This window comes from Camelus bactrianus, chromosome 1 (assembly GCF_048773025.1).
Source record: "Camelus bactrianus isolate YW-2024 breed Bactrian camel chromosome 1, ASM4877302v1, whole genome shotgun sequence".
Taxonomy (NCBI): domain Eukaryota; kingdom Metazoa; phylum Chordata; class Mammalia; order Artiodactyla; family Camelidae; genus Camelus; species Camelus bactrianus.
The window spans coordinates 76,827,497-76,846,926 of record NC_133539.1 but is presented as its reverse complement, the minus strand read 5'-3'; the positions used below and the strand labels follow the sequence as shown (position 1 = coordinate 76,846,926).

Sequence of the window (19,430 nt, the reverse complement as noted above, 5' to 3'; positions counted from 1 at the left end):
AGATAAATGCTACCATATCAAACCATGTATGCAAAGGAATGAAGAGTTGGAAATGGTTACGACATGAGAAAAATTATTTTATTATTTAATGCCTTTAAAATATCACTTGAAGGCAGATGGTGTTAAATTAATGTGTACTATAAATGACAATGCAACCATAAAAATGAAAGATTTATAGTTAATAGCCCACCAAATAAAAAATACAATCATAAAAATATTCAATTACTCCAAATGGAAGCAAAAAAATAGGAAAAGAATAGATAAATAGAACTATAATCTAGTTGCAATCAGTAATTCTATTAAACATAAGTAGCGTAAATACTGCCATTAAAAGGCAGATGTTAATATTTTATGAATAAGCAATATATGGCACATACAGAAAATACATTTCAAATATAAAGACATCAAGAGACTGAAAGTAAAAGCATGGAGAAATACATACCATGCCAACACTAACCAAAAGAAAACTGGAAGGGCTATATTAATATCAGAGAAGGTAGATTTCAAAGCACAGAAAACGAAATGGGAAAACGAGGGTCTTAAACAAAATAGTAAAGGGGTAAATTCAACATAAGGATGCACCATTCCTAAATGTTCATGCCCCTAATAACATTGTTTCAAACTACATGAGGCAAAAATGGACAGAGCTTCAAAAAAAAAAATTACTATTTTCCAGTTATTGTAGATGATTTCAATATCCCTCTTCTCAGTAACAGACAGCATGAATAGAAAGAAAATTCAGTAAGGGCTATAAAAGATTTGAACAACATTATCAAAAACCTTGACCTAAATGACATTTATGGGAACAATGGAATTAAATCACAAATCAGTATTACAAAGTTCTTGGGAAATTTCCTAAATAATCTGAAATTAGCATACTTCTAAATAACCCATGGGTCAAAGAAGAAATAAAAATTAAACTAAAAAAGATTTTGAACTGAATGAAAACACAACATATAAAAAATTGTGAGATGTCACTAAGTAGTAGTTAAAGTTAAATTTATAGCACTAAATATCCATTATTAGAAAAGCAGGAAGGTCTCAAACCATTGACCCCAACTTCCACATCAAGCAAACAGAAAAACAGCAAATTAGATTGACACAAAGCATAAGATATAAATGAACAACTTAATAAATTAAGGAATTCATTAACATTAATAACATCTGATCTTTGAGGGACACTGCCAAAACAATGCAAAGACAAGTCACAGACTGTGAGACAATATTTGTAAATACTTGATAAAGGACTTGTATCCAGAACATATAAAGAGCTCACAAAACTCAACAATAAGAAAACAATAAACAATTAAAAATCCAAAGATTTGAATAGACACTTCGCCAAAGAAGATATACAGATGGTAAATTAGCATATGACAAAGAGATGCTCAACATTATTAGTCATTAGAAAATGCAAATGAAAAACACATTGAGACACCACTACATACTTATTAGTGTGGCTACAAGTAAAAAGTCTGACCACATACGAAGTGCTGGCAAGGATATGGAGGGGCTGGATTACCCACTGCTGTTGAGAATGTAAACCAGTTTGGAAAACATAAACTTTGGAAAAAAGTTTGGCAGTTTATTAACAAGTTAAACATATACCTACCATATATCTAGCCATTACATCCCTAAGTCTTTACAGAAGAGAAACAAAAACACAAGATCATATAAAAAGACTTGTACATGAATATTGATAGCAGTTTTTTTTGTAATAGCTAAAACCTGGACACATCAAACTTGTGTCAACAGGTAAATAAATAAATAAACTGGTATATCAACATAATGAATACTACTCATAAATCAAAAGGAATGTAAAATAATTATGCAGAGTGAAAGAAACCAGACCAAAAAAAGAACAGACACTATGTGATTCTATTTACATAATGTAAACTAATTTCTGGTGACAGAAAGACTATCAGTGGTTGCCTGGGGAAGAGGAAGGGAATGATTTCAAAGGGGCAGAAAGAAACTTCTGAAGCAAACGGATGTATTCATTGTCTTGAATGTGGTCAAAAAGCATGGCAGAAAGAACATTATGGGTAAAAAGCTTATTTATTTGTAAAATGACTTCAACACCATCTACCTCACTGGGCTGTAGACAAAACTAAACGGGATCATGTATATACAAAGAGTGTCAACTTCAGCCCAAAGGTAGTACACACTTTATGGTAGCTACTAACAGCGTCACATGTACACTTGTTTCAATTTTCCAACACTCCTAGGAGGTAGGAGAAACTTTTAGGCAGAACAGCCAGAGGTCTAAGAGAATTCTATCTAAGTAAGGACTAGAAACAAAGGTGAAGAGAAAATAAAACAGGTAAAAACTGATGTGTAAAATGCTTATTAATGTGGCCAGTCTTAAGCTGAACTGTGCAACATAATGCTTGCAAAATTGTTATTCAGATATTACTGAAAAATCATGTTGTACCTTATTTGGCTTGTTTAATCACGTTAAATGGAGAAATACAAAAAAGCAAAATGTCAGAAGCTTTATGTAAAAAGGGTTGTTACCAAAGATTTGAAAATAACCAGTTACTTAAGTCAGTCTCCAATTCAGAACTCTTCCCAAACACAACAAAATCTTGAAAGAAGCAGTTAAATCAGGCAGTACTAAAACTACTGTTTTAATAGTTAGGTATCTCATTCCAGTTTAGCATCAGTTAACTGTCATGAGGAAGTTCCCTGAAAGCAGGCACAAAAGTTCTAGGCAGGGGAACAGGCACTAAAATCCAGCTGCCTACACAGGATGTATGCATGCCCTGGTGCATGGCTGTGTACCATGGAGAAAGGAGCACACTGTCTTGAGGGTCAGATTTATTAGATATAAGGATCAAACTACTTCTTAAAAGAGAAAGCCATCTAAAGCACCAAAGTGCCAGCGATAGCAGGAAAGCCTGCATCATTTCAGGTACAACAGCAGAAATGATTTAGATACATAAACCCAAAATGAAAAATGACAGTATCTAAATTTGTAGGAGTTGATACAATATTTTCATATACATTAGTCTTATCCTCTTAACAAATGGTATTACTTCTATCCCTCATTTACAGATAGAGAAAATGAGGCTCAGAAAGGTTAAATGACTTGTTAAGTGGGGTGGAACTGACAATCAAACCTAGACCTCCTGATTCAAAAATCTATGTTCTTATACCATTAAATAATACCAACCCTAATTGCACCAGGCTGCAAATGCTTTTATATGCTACATTTCACAGAAAATGTCTGATGATCCTCTGACAATTAACAATCTAAAAGTCATGGAACATCAACTCCTCAAAGAACTGGTAACAAGATTGATAGTTGATATTTCAAGATTTTAAATGAATTATACGCTATTAAGTTTAATTAGAAAAATAAAAGAAAACCATAGTTCTTATGTAAATTGTGAAGATTTACCTGAATGAAAAGGAAATTGTTGCTTGGCTTCACCAGTATGTGCATCCCAAATAATTGTAGTCTGAGAAAAGAAAGAAAATACATTGCTAAGAAGTTAAAAGGAACTTATCACAGATGCATAAATTAGGTGCCTAACTATATTAAAGCAATATGAAACAACAGTGTGCATTTAACTTTGTAACATTTACCATTAGTAAAATGAGGCTATAAACCATTTTGGGGGGAAATTATTATTAACCAGTTTAATTTTTCTCTGGTGATTTTTCATCAGTCAACTTACTTCAAATAATAATTACTGGTTGTCCACAAAGTACCAGACATTATATGAGACTGCTTAAGAAACTCCAAAGATTTTTACAGCTATTTAAACTATAAGGAGGCGAATGCCTGGTTAATAATCAGCTAATTCCCAATATTAAGATTTATAAAGCTCACATTTACATACAAAGGCAGGTTGAATTTTGAGAATAATTAAAACTGTCTTATATATTACAATCAAAGTATGATATACAAATCTGAATGCACATAGTCTTAATTCCTTTAATACCCTCACATCACTAATTTTATAATTTTGCGGTCATAAAGTATTTTACAATGGCAGTAACGATTAATAAGGGTTTTTCTTCCCATTCCTGGCACCCTTCACTTCTCTTCCCTTTTTCTCTCTACTTCCCTTTCAGCAACACACTCAGTTAAAGATGAGCATGTACTTTCCTGGATTAAAATAATCTTAAATCTTGTATCCATTTCGGGAGGTGTGGTAAAGGAAATAACTTTAAAAAAATGAAGGAGAAAGAAGGCCACGCTTTGACCTAACTATATTTAGCAGCCTCATGAGGTGAAAAGAGCTGGAAAGATATGGCATTTCTTACATTTTCACAATTAAGCATCAGGAGTTCAGCTAACAGACTGGCTCTAAGATTCCTCATCTAGTCACTCTAGTACTTGTGGTCAGTATTATCAATTACACTCTTTAACAAATTAATCTTTACAAAAGTTAGTTTAATATCCTTGTTACCTTGTCTACTCCAGCACTTAGGATGAAATTTCCTTTCTTATTCCATTTTAATGCAAATATAGGGCCTTTATGCTGCCCCAAGGTGCTAGCAAGGTTACCTAATATTCAAAAGGAAAAACATTAAAATTACTTTAAGCTTTGTAATTTAGTTCAACAATAACAGCAAATGAAAAGAAAAATGCTTCATTTACCATCTTTTGTCCATATTCTGGCAAACCCATCATAGGAACCAGTTGCTAGAAGTGTACCTTCACTCTGTCAGAGAAACACACTTCTTTCAATTATATAATCCAGAAAGAGCATTTAATGTTAGAATACTTCATGCTTAAATCCCAGGTATAGCAGATCTGTGAATTTCTCTGCTTCAAAACCTTCAGTTTCGCTTATCCTGAAGTGTCAACAAAGGCCTATGAAGCAACCCTTCATTGCCATGAAGCTGGTAGTTTGGCAGCATCTGGTCACTGTGAGCCCCGCACATTCAAACCTCAAGGATGGCAGGGACTACTCTGGAGCAGGATCAGTATCACTCTCATGCATGCTAAGCATGCTAAGGTGCACCTATATTCTCACACATGCGCACGACTGAAGATGGGGGTGGGGGGTGGTTCGTGGGAAGGACATCAAAATCATAATGTTACAATGATTTAATAAAAGTAAAAAGCAAAATTGCCCAAAATATTTCATTACGATTACATGTTTTTTATATGGTCCTCCCTCTAAATCTTTTACTGTCTGAATTGTGCATGTGTGTGTGATCCAAACAATATTGTTGTTTCAGATGACCAGATCCTTAAATATCACTGAATGTTTCTTCCCTTTGTTAATTCTTTCCCAGTATGAAATCCTCACCAATAAAAACAGCAACCTTAAAAAAAATAACCAGAAGAGAGTGTAGGATGACTTTATAGGTAATGGAGTGAGCACAACTTCCTGCACTACCCTCCACGAGGAGAAATCATCCCAGTTTCTCTAATCTGGTAATTCCCTTACTATGCCCTGCCTTGATTAATGGTACAGTGAAGGACAATTCTAACTTCCTCCATGGAAATGCTAGTTACAGGGTGCATTGAACTGTTTCTGGGATGAGTAAAATGTTACTGGAGAAACAGAATGAAATCTAGCCTTAGTACTTTTGCGATACTATTATTAACGGCACTGAAAACAATAACGCCTTTTTCAGACCTCTCAAGCCATTTAGCTGTACAGGTAAGTGACAAATAAATGCTGGTTCTAGGGGTAGTAGATTAAGTTTTGCCAGATTTGGAAATCCCCTATGGCTCTACCTTAGGAAGAAGGGGCAACGTTGAAGCCAACAGCTCTGTACAATGGAAAGTTTCCTTTAAACTAACGGTCCCCAAATGTTTTAGTTCATGGACCACTAAAGTAGGAATGATCAGACACCTCACAGGCTCTTACTGTAGTCATGGGAAAGAACCATCAATCAACAATAATGTTTTCCCATTTTAGTAGAAGATTTAAATTCATTGTGAATAATAAATCTGAAAAGTACACACTTTTTTAAAAACCTTTAACTTGCAGTTCAGAACCACCTTGCTCAACAAATCATCTGTTAACCATCCTTTTCAGTGTTACCTGTAAATTTCATTAAATTAACATGGTCTCCGAGCCAAATAGCTCAAGAAGGCTACAAAGCCTTTGCCCTGTGGTACAGTAAGGTCCCATATTAAGAAGACAGTTTTCAGTTCTGACCCTGTAACCAAGTAATACTGAAATGAGCTAAACCTCTTCATTTTTAGAATTACCAGCTTTATAGAAGGGGAAGGATAAAAACATTGTTGGAAAGTTGGAAGAAAACACCAAAAAACCTGCCTATGAGTTCTGGAAGAATTTCACAGAAACCGAGAACTTTAGCTAGAGCAATCATTGTTAAAAACAGATCTCATTCTTTGGAATGAGACTTGGAAGACTCTTTGGAAAGCCCCACAAAAAGTTGGTAAACAGAGGCCAGAGAAGGAAAGGATGTTCACTTAATGGAAGGACAGCTGACCCCTAAAATTCCTGGTGTCACTGACATAGTCTTAGAGTCTTCTTAGAATGTGGGTTGGGGGAGGGTGGGGAGGGTTTAAAAAAAAATGGTTGCAAAGTTACAAGGAAGGAAAAAGACAACATGGAATAAAGAAAAAGATTCAATAACTTTAAAATGCTAATTTCTCACAAATTAATCATGGGAATGGAACAAAGCTGTTAATCATGTATTTGAAACTGAAAGGGTGATGAAGCTCTATCAATAATGAAGTAAAATTTTCTGGTAAGTCAGTAGTCAAGTTATCCTTGAAAGATGATGTTTCAATATAGAATTGGAGAACTGTAAGAGTCCTACAGCCAGAATAAAGCTTGGAAGTAATCTAGACTAACAGTCCCTAAAACGCAGCCGACAATGAAGTTTTCATCAGTTCCCAGAAAAATTAGAGAAACAAGAACACGTTTTTATTATATAGATTTTTCTTATTCCCCCAGCAAAGGATTTAGTAGTTAAGAACTTGGTATTTGCCTGTTACTGATTTTCATCTATTATGTCATTTAAGTAGATATCATTTAATACACTTATATTTTACATGTGAGGAAAATGAAGCAGAGAGCAATCGACCACCAGTTTTACAGAGATCCTGTAGGTAGATAAACTGAGGAACTGAAAGGCCAGTCTTTGTTTTTAACATTGCATTTCAGGGTGGGGACTCCTAATTTGTTGTTATTAGTTAGCGAAATTCAAAAATATCTGAAAAAATAGATAAACCCTGCCATTAGTCTGAGGCTCAGAGAGGTTAGGTTTATTAGTAGCTACATCCATCATGGGCAATACAGTGATACTCACATTCCAGTCTAGAGACGTCACGTCCTTGTTGCTTGGGACATCCTGCCCTCCTTCTCGTATACAATGTCTGAGTACTAACTGTGTGGAGCCACTAGTGCTGTTTTCACTAAGATTCCATATTCTTGCTGTTGAGTCTCCAGACCTATGAAAGCATGCAATATAGTTTAAATCCTCATGATATTCTCAAGTATTCCAGAAATAAGGCGACACATGTATATCCTATTATTAATACAGCAAACAAAAACTAGGCTACCAGGGATTTTCATTTCCAGTATTTTTCTCAGTCTTCATTCTGGCAGCCACGGACTCCTGAAGTTAAGTTTAATTAAAACATCTAAGATTGCTTCATGAAGAAATAAAGATTTACAGAGGCAAAATGACCACAAAAAAGCAACACAAAACACCTGAAAATTTAAGTAATGTATTCATAAAATGTGTAGCAGTTCAGTATAATATTTTCAGAAATCCATTTTAGTGCTACACTGAGAAACATACCCCGATGCCAGGAGATCACTAACAGGGTTCCAGGCACAGATGAAGACTTCAGATTCATGGCCCCGCAACACAACTGCTTTATTAGGAGGGATTTCAACGTCCCCATCCACTTCCATCATATCGGTATGGTTATCTGCATCGTGAGAAATATGTGGAACATTCCAGGTAAGTAATATTACAACATCCCAAAGAATTCCTAGCCAGCAAATATCTCCTTTATAAGATACAGCATAACTTTTTTTCCCACTATGTCAGATAGTGGTGAAAATGACTCTACAGTTACCTATCACATGAAAAACATTCTCATCTTTAGTTAAGCACGAGCATACTACTTTTAAAAGAGACATCTATGAGTATGTGTTCAGAGGTAGGGGTCACAGTGTACAGAAGAGGAAGACAGTGAAAGGTTAGACCCAAACACGGCTGATAAGATAAAATGATTTCAATTAAATATAATCCATGCCAACACTATTCTGAGTTTCTGCCAGTAGGGGTTGCTGATATCATTCACGTAACATTAGAGTTGCCTTTATATCTCTGTGTTAAAGCTTTATTCTATTTGTTAAAAACCAGTGTTACAGATTATATTTAGAAATCAAATGCAGACACAAAATTCATTTTAACAGTAGAAAAATGGTTTCTAAATATTTAAGAAGGAAAATAAAATCTATGAAAGTAAATCTAGCTTTCTAGAGCCGTAAGGCATAACAATCTGAACTGTGTAATACACATCAGGGGAACAAGCTGGCATAAATGAAACAGTTAGTTACTTCAGCTAGAAAATGAGGCATGCCACAAAACAAAACACTTTTTCTGAAAAGGAATTTTTAAAACTTCTTGTCGCGGCTCACTTGCTATAGTATGTGCTCCATTCTCCTCCCCGTTTGCTGTGTTCTCTCCATTTTTTGCAGAGCCTTGTTGGCTGGCGGCAGCTGCGGCAGCTGCGGCAGCAGCTGCTTGTTGCTGCGCGAGCTTATCTCTGTAAGCTTGCTGTCTTGTCTGTACTACATCAGGCATCACGGCGTCTATCAGGGACAGGGACTCTATTGGCCGACCATCAAACAAGGTACCATCCTGGATGTGGAAAATTGTGAGAAGAAAAATCAAAGGTGACACATTTAGGGTAACTTGTATTCGTACAAGTCAACAGCAGAAATGAAAACCTGCATTCTAAGAAAAAATACTTTAAGATAATTTTCTGAACGCATGTAAGACGGAGAGGAATCAGGAGGGAAGAAGGCAACTACAAGAAGCGCTGCAAACAGCTGCTTCGATCTTCCTCCTCCCCCAAGTCACACTGCTAAATGCTGAACAGATCAAAGCTGAAATGCCGAGAAGAATAATAAAAACTAGGCCCAGATGAATAAAAAGGCTTATTAAATTACCTTTCAAGATTCAGTTAGTCAAAAGCAGTAAGGAGCAGTTCACACAACGAAAAGGCATTTAGCGCCATATTTTACTTCTTTAAAACTAAAAACTTTAAAAATAGCTTTGTTGGACTCAACAGTTTTTTGTGATTTGACTAAAATATTAAAACAGATACAGACTTCAGATATTATGCCACACGATCGTCTCATTTTGCTAATGCTGAAATATAAGCACAATAAGGTTTAAAGACTTGAAGTTACACAGCCAGTCAGTCGCAACTGGGATCTGTAACTCGTGGTATTTCAAGTGCAGTCCAAGGACCAACAGCCCCACCATCACTTGGTCTTGTTAGAAATATAGATTCAAACCTACAGAATCAAGATCTCTGAAGGGCCCAGGAATCTGTGTTTTAAGGAACTCTCTGGGGGAGTCTTATGTGCACTAACATTTGAGAAGTATCACCATAACTCAGAGGCTAGTGCTCTTTGATTTTATCGACTTGCTCTAATTTTCCAAAGCTCCTTTCACTGGTATTAGGAAATTCACAATTAGTAAGTTCCCCAGCAAGCACAAGAAGAGAGGCACAGAGCAAGTCAGAAATAGAAACAGTGCCTAATAGCTAGGAACATGTGTATGTGAAGCCTAGCTCACTTAAGCGAGTGAATGTGCACCACTGGTAATCTGCAGTGACGTTACAGGGGCTCAAAGTCACAAAACACAGCACATCTTTCTGCACTGTCAGTTGTAACGGAGTATTTGAAGAGTAGGAGAAAATGTTTTAACTTATTTTAAGTAACTTAAAAAATATTAAAACCAACACACATACATTGTAGTTTATATTAAATCTACAAAAAAATTTTCAGATAAAATGAGACTTCATCTCTAGTAGAAACTGTTTATGGTCCTCTACAAAAAAGGACACTTCGGGAGGCAAAGTGTTAAAAGATGATGCGGACACTTTTAATTTAGTATTAGGGGATTTTCAGTTATAATAAGTGATGTGGAAACTAAAAAATAGTCAATTTTAGTGTATCATATAATTATAGTTAATAAATATTGACGCAGAAACCACGGATACTTCAGCTTTTAAAATACCTGCAAAAGGAAAGGGGAACATGTTAATCTCTGAAACAAAAATAAGGTAAAAAGTTCCATGTATCATAAATTCCGACCATAAATGAAAATGTTCAGCTGCACCAAAGTTTGCAAACTTTTTCTGTATCATACCAGACAGTAAATATTTTAGGCTTTGCAGACCACAAGGTCTCTGTCACCACCACTTAATTCTGTCACTGCAGCACAAAAGCAGCCAGGCAGCAGTAGAGGAAGGCGTGTGGCTGTGTACCAAGCAAACTTCATAAACATAAGCAACAGGCAAGTCTGGCTCATGGGTCACAGCTGGCTGACCCCCACGTTAAACTACCTAAACTATATAAGCCTTACATAGGTAACAGTATCGAGACTTGGCTTTGATTATAAACTGCCTTCCAAAATCTGGTAAAACCTAATATCCTGAGATTTTCTAATTTTGCAAACCATCATTTATGGTCTTAAAGAAAATTATTTCTTACTGTTTCGTATAAAACCATATAAAGAGAAATAAGCTACAGATAATGGTCCTTACAGTTGGGAGCCAACATGCCTTGCCTGTGTGACGGGGCTGGCACGCTGGGAACAGTGCCCTTCAGTTTTGTTAGCCTGGTGAAGCTGAAGTCAGACAATGAACGAGTATACAAAATATCAGATATTTAGGGACATATTTAGGAGTAAGAAGTAGTATTTGAACTAAGTCTTCCTTACCTCATTAATACTAACTTCTGCCTCTACATACTGTAGACCTTTCTGGATGATAGAAATCAATGCAGCGGGTGGGACGAGGGCACCATTTATGTTAGACTGACTGATATGGCTTTCTATACCAAAGGTGAACGCTGAATGAGAAAATCCTGAAAGCAAGAGAAAAGGTGTAAGAACTCATTCTCTTACTGGCAACATGCTCCATGATACAAATGAAAGACCTCTATAATCTTTCAAGATCGCTTTCCACCCAGGTGAAATCCTGGACTGTTATTTAGCTAAGGTCAAATACATTTTTAAATAAAAGAAATATCAAAATCCAAACATGTTAACCTTTATGTATTTTCCCTTTCACTTAAATAATGTAGTATTTGAAATTTCTAGTACACAGAAAATTTAACAGTGGCACATAATTTTTCTCAACAAATAGTATCACACTTTCAAGCAGAAACAAAAGCCTTTGTAAATCATGTGACTCAACTGCTTCACTCAAGATAATTTAGTGCAAGATAAATTAAGACATCTAATATTTTTGTAGTACATTTAAATTTCTACATTTAAATCACTAGACACCTTATAAGTTCAATATTCTGCAGGTTTTTAATAAAACTATTTAGGAAATAAAAAGGAAACTGAAACCAATAAGGAATGAAAACTGAACTTTAATAATGAAAAATAGTTTGTATACTTAAATTCTATTGTATACATGATTAAGTGCTTAAAAAAAAACCCCCACAAATTCTTTGCCACTTAGTAATAATCCACTAAATGAACGCCTTAGGAAATTACGAGTTGGCAAGTGAAAATTCAATTTCTTTGTCCATCAACAATTCTTTAATTTTAATTTGAAATACTTAAAACCAAAATATTCAAACAAAAGTCTCTTTATGCTGGTCTTGTTTTTTTTTTTTAATGAAAATCAAATCCAAATTCAAATGTAAAATTCTAGCAAACTGATAGACCCAAGGGTGGTTATTCTCTTTATCAAAATACCATCAGAGCTTATCATTAAATAGTAATTGTCATTAATGTATTTTAAATAATTCATTTAATTATACATCTAATACAGAATGTTAAGAAACTTTCATACTAAATAAAGTAAATGAATATGGGCTTATTTGGGTCTTGGTTAAACTAATCCATATAATAACTGTTGTCAAGCCTTTCTATCTTTGTTGTTCAGCGCTTAGTCCACGTCTTTTTCCGTTCTGCGCCTCCACTCTCTGGCTCTTTGTGGGACTTATAAACAGTCTATACTAAAATACTGTGGGATCACAAACAGTATGTGGCTAGGAGATACTGTAATTGGTTAATAGAGAGTCAAAGTACACCTAAGTCGATTTTCCTTACAGCTGCTCCTTCTCTCCCTCTTTGGAACACCTAACCATTCCTGTAGCTATCCATAGTGAGAAGTGGAAAGATGTTACCTTTAAGACCTGAATATTAACTTCTTGACTTTGCCTACAGACTAGATCATTATTAAACACATTTACAGTCTGCAGCTTAATTTGAGCTCACAGAGAAGGCTAAGAAACATACAAATGAAAAAGCACCATTTCGCATTGTCCTTGTCAGGAAACCCACAACTACTTGAATGAGTAGATTTCAGGTCTCAGGTCCCCAGGACAGGAAGCTAAGAATAAAGACTGGGAAGGATGGGCAGAAAGGGTGAGAGAAATGGAAGTGAAATACATAGGCAGGGTGGAGGCTGTTTTCAATTACATATCCCTTCCAAAATACATTTTGCAGCAAACCATAAACAGGAATAAAAGCTAAACATCCAAGTGACTTAGAGGTTTAAGAAGACAGACTTCAAGACAGATGATATCACTTACAGAGGGCTGACACCATGCATGCATAATAGTATTACTTTATTATCTGAATTAGCAGATGAGAAAATAGTCGCAATAAAAATAAAGATTCAAATTCATTCAGAGACCATGGCCTTAACCACTGCACTCTCCCAATCCTACTGAGCAGTCAGAATGCGGCCAAGGAAAAAGCTAATTCAGAGTGAGCTCCTGTTACCAACAGAAAATAAAAGACTGCATAACTGTTCTCCTGTTTCAACTCAGGGTATTAGAAAGTGGTATCAGTAGTGCATGAAGCAGTAAGACATCTCATTAAAAGAGGCTTCTAAAGTGTTTTGATTTTCGTAAGCCTTATAAATTACAGTAAAGTCCATGATTTCTGCACTCTCTAACTCCTGAGTACAATTTAAATAACAATTAATTATATTTTTAGACTCTGTTTAATCAGGTGGTAGAGTTCAAGCCTATGTCCAAGAATATCCTGAGAGCTGCACGTAGAGCAGCGTCAATTTTTGGCTGGAAGGCTGCATACATCCTGAATTTGTTCTGTGAGACCAGGTGCTCACAGCCATCTCAAGTTACTGTGTGTACGCTTAGGATGTTCACAAATAATAAGCAAACAATCCTAATGTGGTCATCAGCACTGACTTGGCACTTACCGTTCATGTTTACCCTAGAGAAGGTCCAGACTTAAATGCTCTGTTTAATTCATGTTGAATTCAACTATAATTTTTCCTTATCTCTAGTTACAGCATTACATGACAGCTTAACATTATTATGTTCAAGACTACTTTTCTTTTTCCGGTTAAACCTTCTTTTTCCTTAGAAATTTCTTACTTATTTTGTTACACCTGGAAGTCATCCTAACTTCCACCTCAGCCCTTAGCATTCCACAATCTGCCAAAACCTATCAATCCTACCTCTCTAGTCTTTGTCATCAGCTTTCCTATTCCGCCAGAACCTTGAGTTCAGCCCCCCATCATCCTTTGCCTGGACTGTTACTGTCAAAACTCCCCTTTTTCTGTCTTCCCTCGTTGAGCACACCTGACACACTACAGCTAGACTACTACTTGTAAAACAAAAACTGATCATGCCACTCCTTACTTGAGCACTTTCAATGATCCCTTAGGGCTTCATAATAAAGGACAAACTCTCAAGTATGGCACACAGTTACTTTTGTAATCTTGACCCTACCCATCTCTTCAGGCTTATTTCCCCAATTCCACCCTCCCATTCTTCCCTCGGTACAATAAATTCAAGTGACTGCCAATTACAAGTAGCACCTTGAATATGCTGTGCTCTCACGCCTTTGGCCCTTATGTATTCTTGTGCTCTTTCCACCAATGGGAATGGAGGTGAAGTCCTTCCTTTCACTGCTCCAGGGTTGATCACACTCTTACATTAATCCTATAATTTGTCTATGTATGGCATTTACCACACTGAATGATTATCACAAGTGTGTCTATGGTTGTGCATATGTATATGACTACTAGACTGGGCTGCTTGAGGATGGGGTTTATGTCTAGTAATCTTTCAATTCAGGGAAATTAGATCATTACCTAATTTTACTAGTTCTCTGTTCAATCAGAATGCAATTCTACTATAATTTTATCTTGGCACATCAGAAAATCTATGAATCCAGAAAAAAAAGATATGAAAATTCTCCTTGAAAACCAAAACTAAAGCTTGAACAAGGGTTAAGTCAAAAATATTTGCATTTATCTATAAATATATAAATGGGAAATACTTTTTCAGGGACAGCTTTCGATCTACATAATAGAAAGCAAAAGGGATCAACTTAAATTTGTGAAATGCTTAGGTCTAGCCTGATTGCCTAAAATAGCATCCATTCTTTACAGGAGTAAAAGCAAATCTGATTATTAATAATACCTCTGTAATCAAGTACTCTACGCATTCACCAGACTGAGTAAGATTTGGGAGGGAGAAAAGAGATTCGAGAGAGAGTAAGGGTGAAAAACACAAACTTCAACCCAGAGTAATTCAGTGACGTTCTGCGATAAAGGGCCAGTAGTGTAGGGTGTATGTGGAGTTACTCTTGAGACCACACGTTTCCACGTAAGACATGAGATCACAAGACAACCATTTTCTACATATTGCTCGTTTCAGGAGTGCCTTCTCTTAGGACGATAGGGATTGTATTCTCAAAGGGAAGTCAAATCCTCCAGAGACTGCCAAATCTACTTTGTAAACAGAGAGTATCAGAACATAAAAATGGGCCCTGAACATGGTTTACAGTACAGGATGGAATATGGAGGGAAAAAGCCACTATTATATAACACAGTGCCCTAGTCTAAAAGGAAAATCTGATTTAACCAATGTTCTTTTTAAGCTTCAGGTCAGAGAAGCCCAGAAAATTATATCCCTGCTCCCATTACCACACACTCCCTTGCCCCCAAATCTGTTTCCAACTCTGTCCTACAGACCCATATTTCTTGTTTACTGTAAAAAGTTCCACACGTAATTGCTTAATTAAAGATTGTAGAAAAGGTAAAAAGAAATAGGAGGAAAAATGCTATAGGGGATCTCAGATGTTGAAGAATTAGACTTAGCACTTATTAAAAAAAAGCAACTGGGATTTCAAAATGTAGAACAGATAAACAAGATTATACTGTATAGCACAGGGAAGTATATACGCAAGATCTTGTGGTAGCTCACAGTGGAAAAAAAATGTGACAATGAATATATGTTCATGTATAACTGAAAAATTGTGCTCTACACTGGAATTTGACACAACATTGTAAAATGACAGTAACTCAATTAAAAAAAAGTTAAAAAAAAAAAAAGGAAAAATGTGAAGGGAAAAAAAATTACAATACCAAAATCCAAATACAACTGTTAGCATTTTTATTTCCTTTTTTTCCAGCACAATATACTGGCTAATTTGTACCCTAATTTTGAACTTTGAACATTTTATATGAATTTTATTTTCTGAAATAATTTTAGTATTATCATAATATTCAGCCAATAAATGCACTCAGTGAGTAAATTATTCATCCCACCACTGAACATCTGGACTTTGCCAATGTTCATTATTTTAAAAGAATCTTACCTCAAATATCTATGTATATAGGCTTTTGCCATGTATACATATACATGTATTTTTTCTCCTTAGAATGGATTCTCTCAAAAGTTGAACGGGACATGAGCATTTTAAAAGAAGTTTTCATGATTGCCAAACTGCTTTTCCAAAAACCTGCGCAAATTTATAATACCGTCATCAATTTATGTTTCCTTATACCCTCGCTATGCTGGCTATCCCTAAAAAACCCAAAAATATTACTATTAAGATTGAACAAGTTCTCTGTTTGGCAACTATTAAAGAACTTTTGTCTTTTAACAAGTATGTCAGTAGGAATGTGTAATAGGAATTCCTTTTATCAGCGAAAAACAGTCATTCAGTTTACAAAAATGGGGAGAAAAACTGATTAGTAAGTATAGTAATTACCAGCATTTATGACAATTGCTTGCTGTTTATTGTTAATTAGTCATGTGTACAACAACTAAATGTGTCAAATCAATGTTACTGGATATTTTATTGGATTATAAAGCAAAACTATATACTTACTTGCACTTTGTAGCTGACCATCTACTCATAAACACTGACTCATGGTGGACATACCAGATCCTGAGCTCTCTCCTCACTCCAGTCCTTTGTAGCTACAGGCACATTACTGGTAGTCAGTTTAACCTAACTCCATCCAGCACATCCTTAAAGTCTGCTTATAAATGGCACCAGTGGGGGGACATCTAGGAAGGAATGTTTATCCAGTCCAGTGACCTTCATCTAAGTCAAGAAAAATGACTACACTGTCATTTGATTGCTGATATTTTACTGGCCATTGTAGGGTAAAAATATTAAATGGAAAAAAAAAAAAAAGAATGAATGGGTTATTTGGTGTCATAGGTCAGAACCTTAATGTTACACATAAACATCCACGTTAGTTTGTGCCCACCATGATCAAGTCAGATTTCTAAATTAAGCATGTATCTGATGTGTGATCTTATAAACAAACAATACATTTTAAGTAAGCACCATGTAAGAAAAAGTTGTGTGGTGCAAGGCCTGTATCCAGGGAGATGCAATACCCCTTTGAAAATGTCAGAAAACAGTGAAAAGAGGTGGGGTGCAGGAGAGACAAGATGATCCCCCATGAACCAAATGCTTTAAGACTACATATATCATCACCTTCTCATGAGTGGAGACTGGCAAGAAGAATCTCAGTTCTAAAAACATGAGGAGTTTTTAAAATAATAGTATTCAGAATGACAATCTAGAAAAATACTCAGTAATAAGGACACGCTGTTTTTGCATTTTCCAGTTAGTCTTCAATCATAAGATGCAAATGTTTCATAGCATCCAACATTCAAGTTCATTATAAATATAAACATTTAAGCTCTTGAACATGTAACACAACAGTTAAATATAGAATCAAGAATTCTCCCCTCAACCAAATACAGTTTTAAGCAAAGTAAAATTTCACCTTATACAACAAAGCAACAAGAAAAAGGGGTGCCACAAGGTTCACAAATAATTGCCAGGAACAATTTCTTCAGAAAAAAAGTAAACTAAAACTGAGAATAACTGCAAGAGAGTCAAGTGATACAAAAAGAGGAGAGGGTGGAGGGAAGGGAAATTTAAAGGTCCAAACCAGCTTAGCTCTTCTAAAATTAACAGTGTATCAGGTTTGGTTTGTTATATACAACTGAAGTACATACCACTTAGTATTTATTCTGCATACGGTCGAGAGATTTGCGCTGCCCTTGGGCAAATGCTAATTGAAGGGCGCACGCTGCAACAAGTCAGTTGTTACTTACAGTGCTGCACGTCAAACATGCTCAACTTCCAAGTCATCTCAAAAGGGAAAAAAGTAGCGAATTTTATTCCCGAGGAAATATTTGTTGAATATGAAAAGTCTAGTTCACAACAGTGTAAAATGATGGTGGCCAAAGTAATTCACTTAGGGTGAACTTTCCAGAGATTAAAAACAAGAAAAATAAAAAGTCCCAACACTTAATAAAACCATCCCACAACAACTACACTTTTAACTAGTTTTAATGAATAGAGAAGGATGGCTTATTTCAAACAAGTTTATGAAACATTTGAGGCTGAATATCACAATCAAGTCCCTTTTCAGTAAGGAATAAATTTTATGAATAAGAAAATGGCAGCTCTGAGAAGTTCTGTAAATTGGGGGTGGGGTAGGTGGGGTGTGTGTGAGCTTTTCACAGGTAGTATCTTCCAGGGCTGATAACAGTCATAATAGGATGCTTACCACATAGTATAATGTATTAAAAATTAAAACAATTTAAATGATTTTATTTCCTTTGGAGATGGATACCATAGTCCAGTCAACACTAAACACTGTTTGCAGAAAACAGATATTAGAAGTTCTTACCAAAAAACATGATTTCTAAAATCACACGTTTATCAAAACAGAACAAAACTTTCATAAGGTGTTTTTGGACTTTCTGACTGAGAACTTCGAGATAATGAGACAAGCAAGAGGGAAATCTAATCTTCCTTTGTGGCAGGTCTTACAAACCAGTCCTTTGAATTTCTCTGCACAGATACCTCCTTTGTCATAAATATATATTCTTTCCTATCTCCTAACCTAATTCAGTACTCTTTTATATGGAAGGTAGCAATATTAGGATTCTAGTTTCTTCTATATTGCTTTAAATCTTTTAAGAGAAATAATTACGGTCTAAAAAGTAATTTACATCATATTTCTTAGATATTTAATAACTAATTATCAGTAATTACCTCTTGTAAGTTATGGTGATAAATAAATGCTGAATCCCAAAAACAACTCAGAGAAGGAATTACTAAACTAGGTGATTCCAAAATACAACCCACCACAAATATGGTCACTTTTATATGTAATTAGAGATCAGAATCAAGGAAGAGTTTCTGTAAGTGGCAAGTGCTAATAAGATGGGCTGGATTCTGAGCTCTATCTGAAATCTGTCCTGAGTTGACAGAAGTATAAATTTCTTAAACTCCCATCTCATTTCTGGAAGTAATTTCAAATAAATGTCTCTTAGTACCTTTAAGGCATAAATAGGCCTCATCATTCCTGCTAAACCTTGCCTGCAAATAAAAACGCACCATTTTAGGGGCAGCTCCCTCTTTAGGGGATATTCTAATGCTCCAAATCTCAATGTATACACTTTAGGCTTTTTACTTTATCTCAAATAGCTACTAAATATAATTTTTCTTTCAAGACATTGTGAACATGCTACATACCTGTTGTCAACTTTCCTGTCAAGTTCTAATTATCCTAAAACTAATATAGATGAATGGCTTTCAAACTTTATGATGCCTAAAAATCACCTGGGGCATTTGTAAAATGCAGACTGTCAGAGTACCAAACTTTAGAACTTTAGTATAGGTGATTCTTAAATTTATGGCACGTTGCATTCTTAGAAAAACTGCCGTAAGTCAAAATGTCATTGGTTGAGTCAGATTTCCCCTATAAGTCATAATGCAAATAGAAGTTACAAATTTTATAAAGGGACTGATGTGCAGTTTTACAGATGTGGCTTAACATCATACTTCATCACCAGTACACTGTAAAGTATAAAGCTTTCTAATGAATACAGAAAGCACAACTAACAACATAGTAAACAATTACACAGAATTTCACACGATAAATATTAATCTGCCATATGAAGTTTTTCTAAAAA

The 19,430-nt window shown here is 35.4% G+C and overlaps 1 protein-coding gene across 6 annotated transcripts in view; it reads right to left on the bottom strand.

The window, feature by feature from the left end:
* The window catches only part of TBL1XR1 (TBL1X/Y related 1), a 155,744-nt gene that overhangs the window by 19,262 nt on the left and 117,052 nt on the right, over nucleotides 1-19,430 (bottom strand). For all 6 annotated transcript variants that reach the window (XM_074367686.1, XM_074367674.1, XM_074367682.1 and 3 more), the window contains 7 exons: nucleotides 10,915-11,060; nucleotides 8,598-8,820; nucleotides 7,747-7,879; nucleotides 7,252-7,393; nucleotides 4,610-4,673; nucleotides 4,419-4,516; nucleotides 3,401-3,461 (listed from right to left, as the gene is read on the bottom strand). In XM_074367686.1, the coding sequence (XP_074223787.1) occupies nucleotides 3,401-3,461; nucleotides 4,419-4,516; nucleotides 4,610-4,673; nucleotides 7,252-7,393; nucleotides 7,747-7,879; nucleotides 8,598-8,820; nucleotides 10,915-11,060 (867 nt within the window). The remainder of the gene's footprint in view (nucleotides 1-3,400; nucleotides 3,462-4,418; nucleotides 4,517-4,609; nucleotides 4,674-7,251; nucleotides 7,394-7,746; nucleotides 7,880-8,597; nucleotides 8,821-10,914; nucleotides 11,061-19,430) is intronic.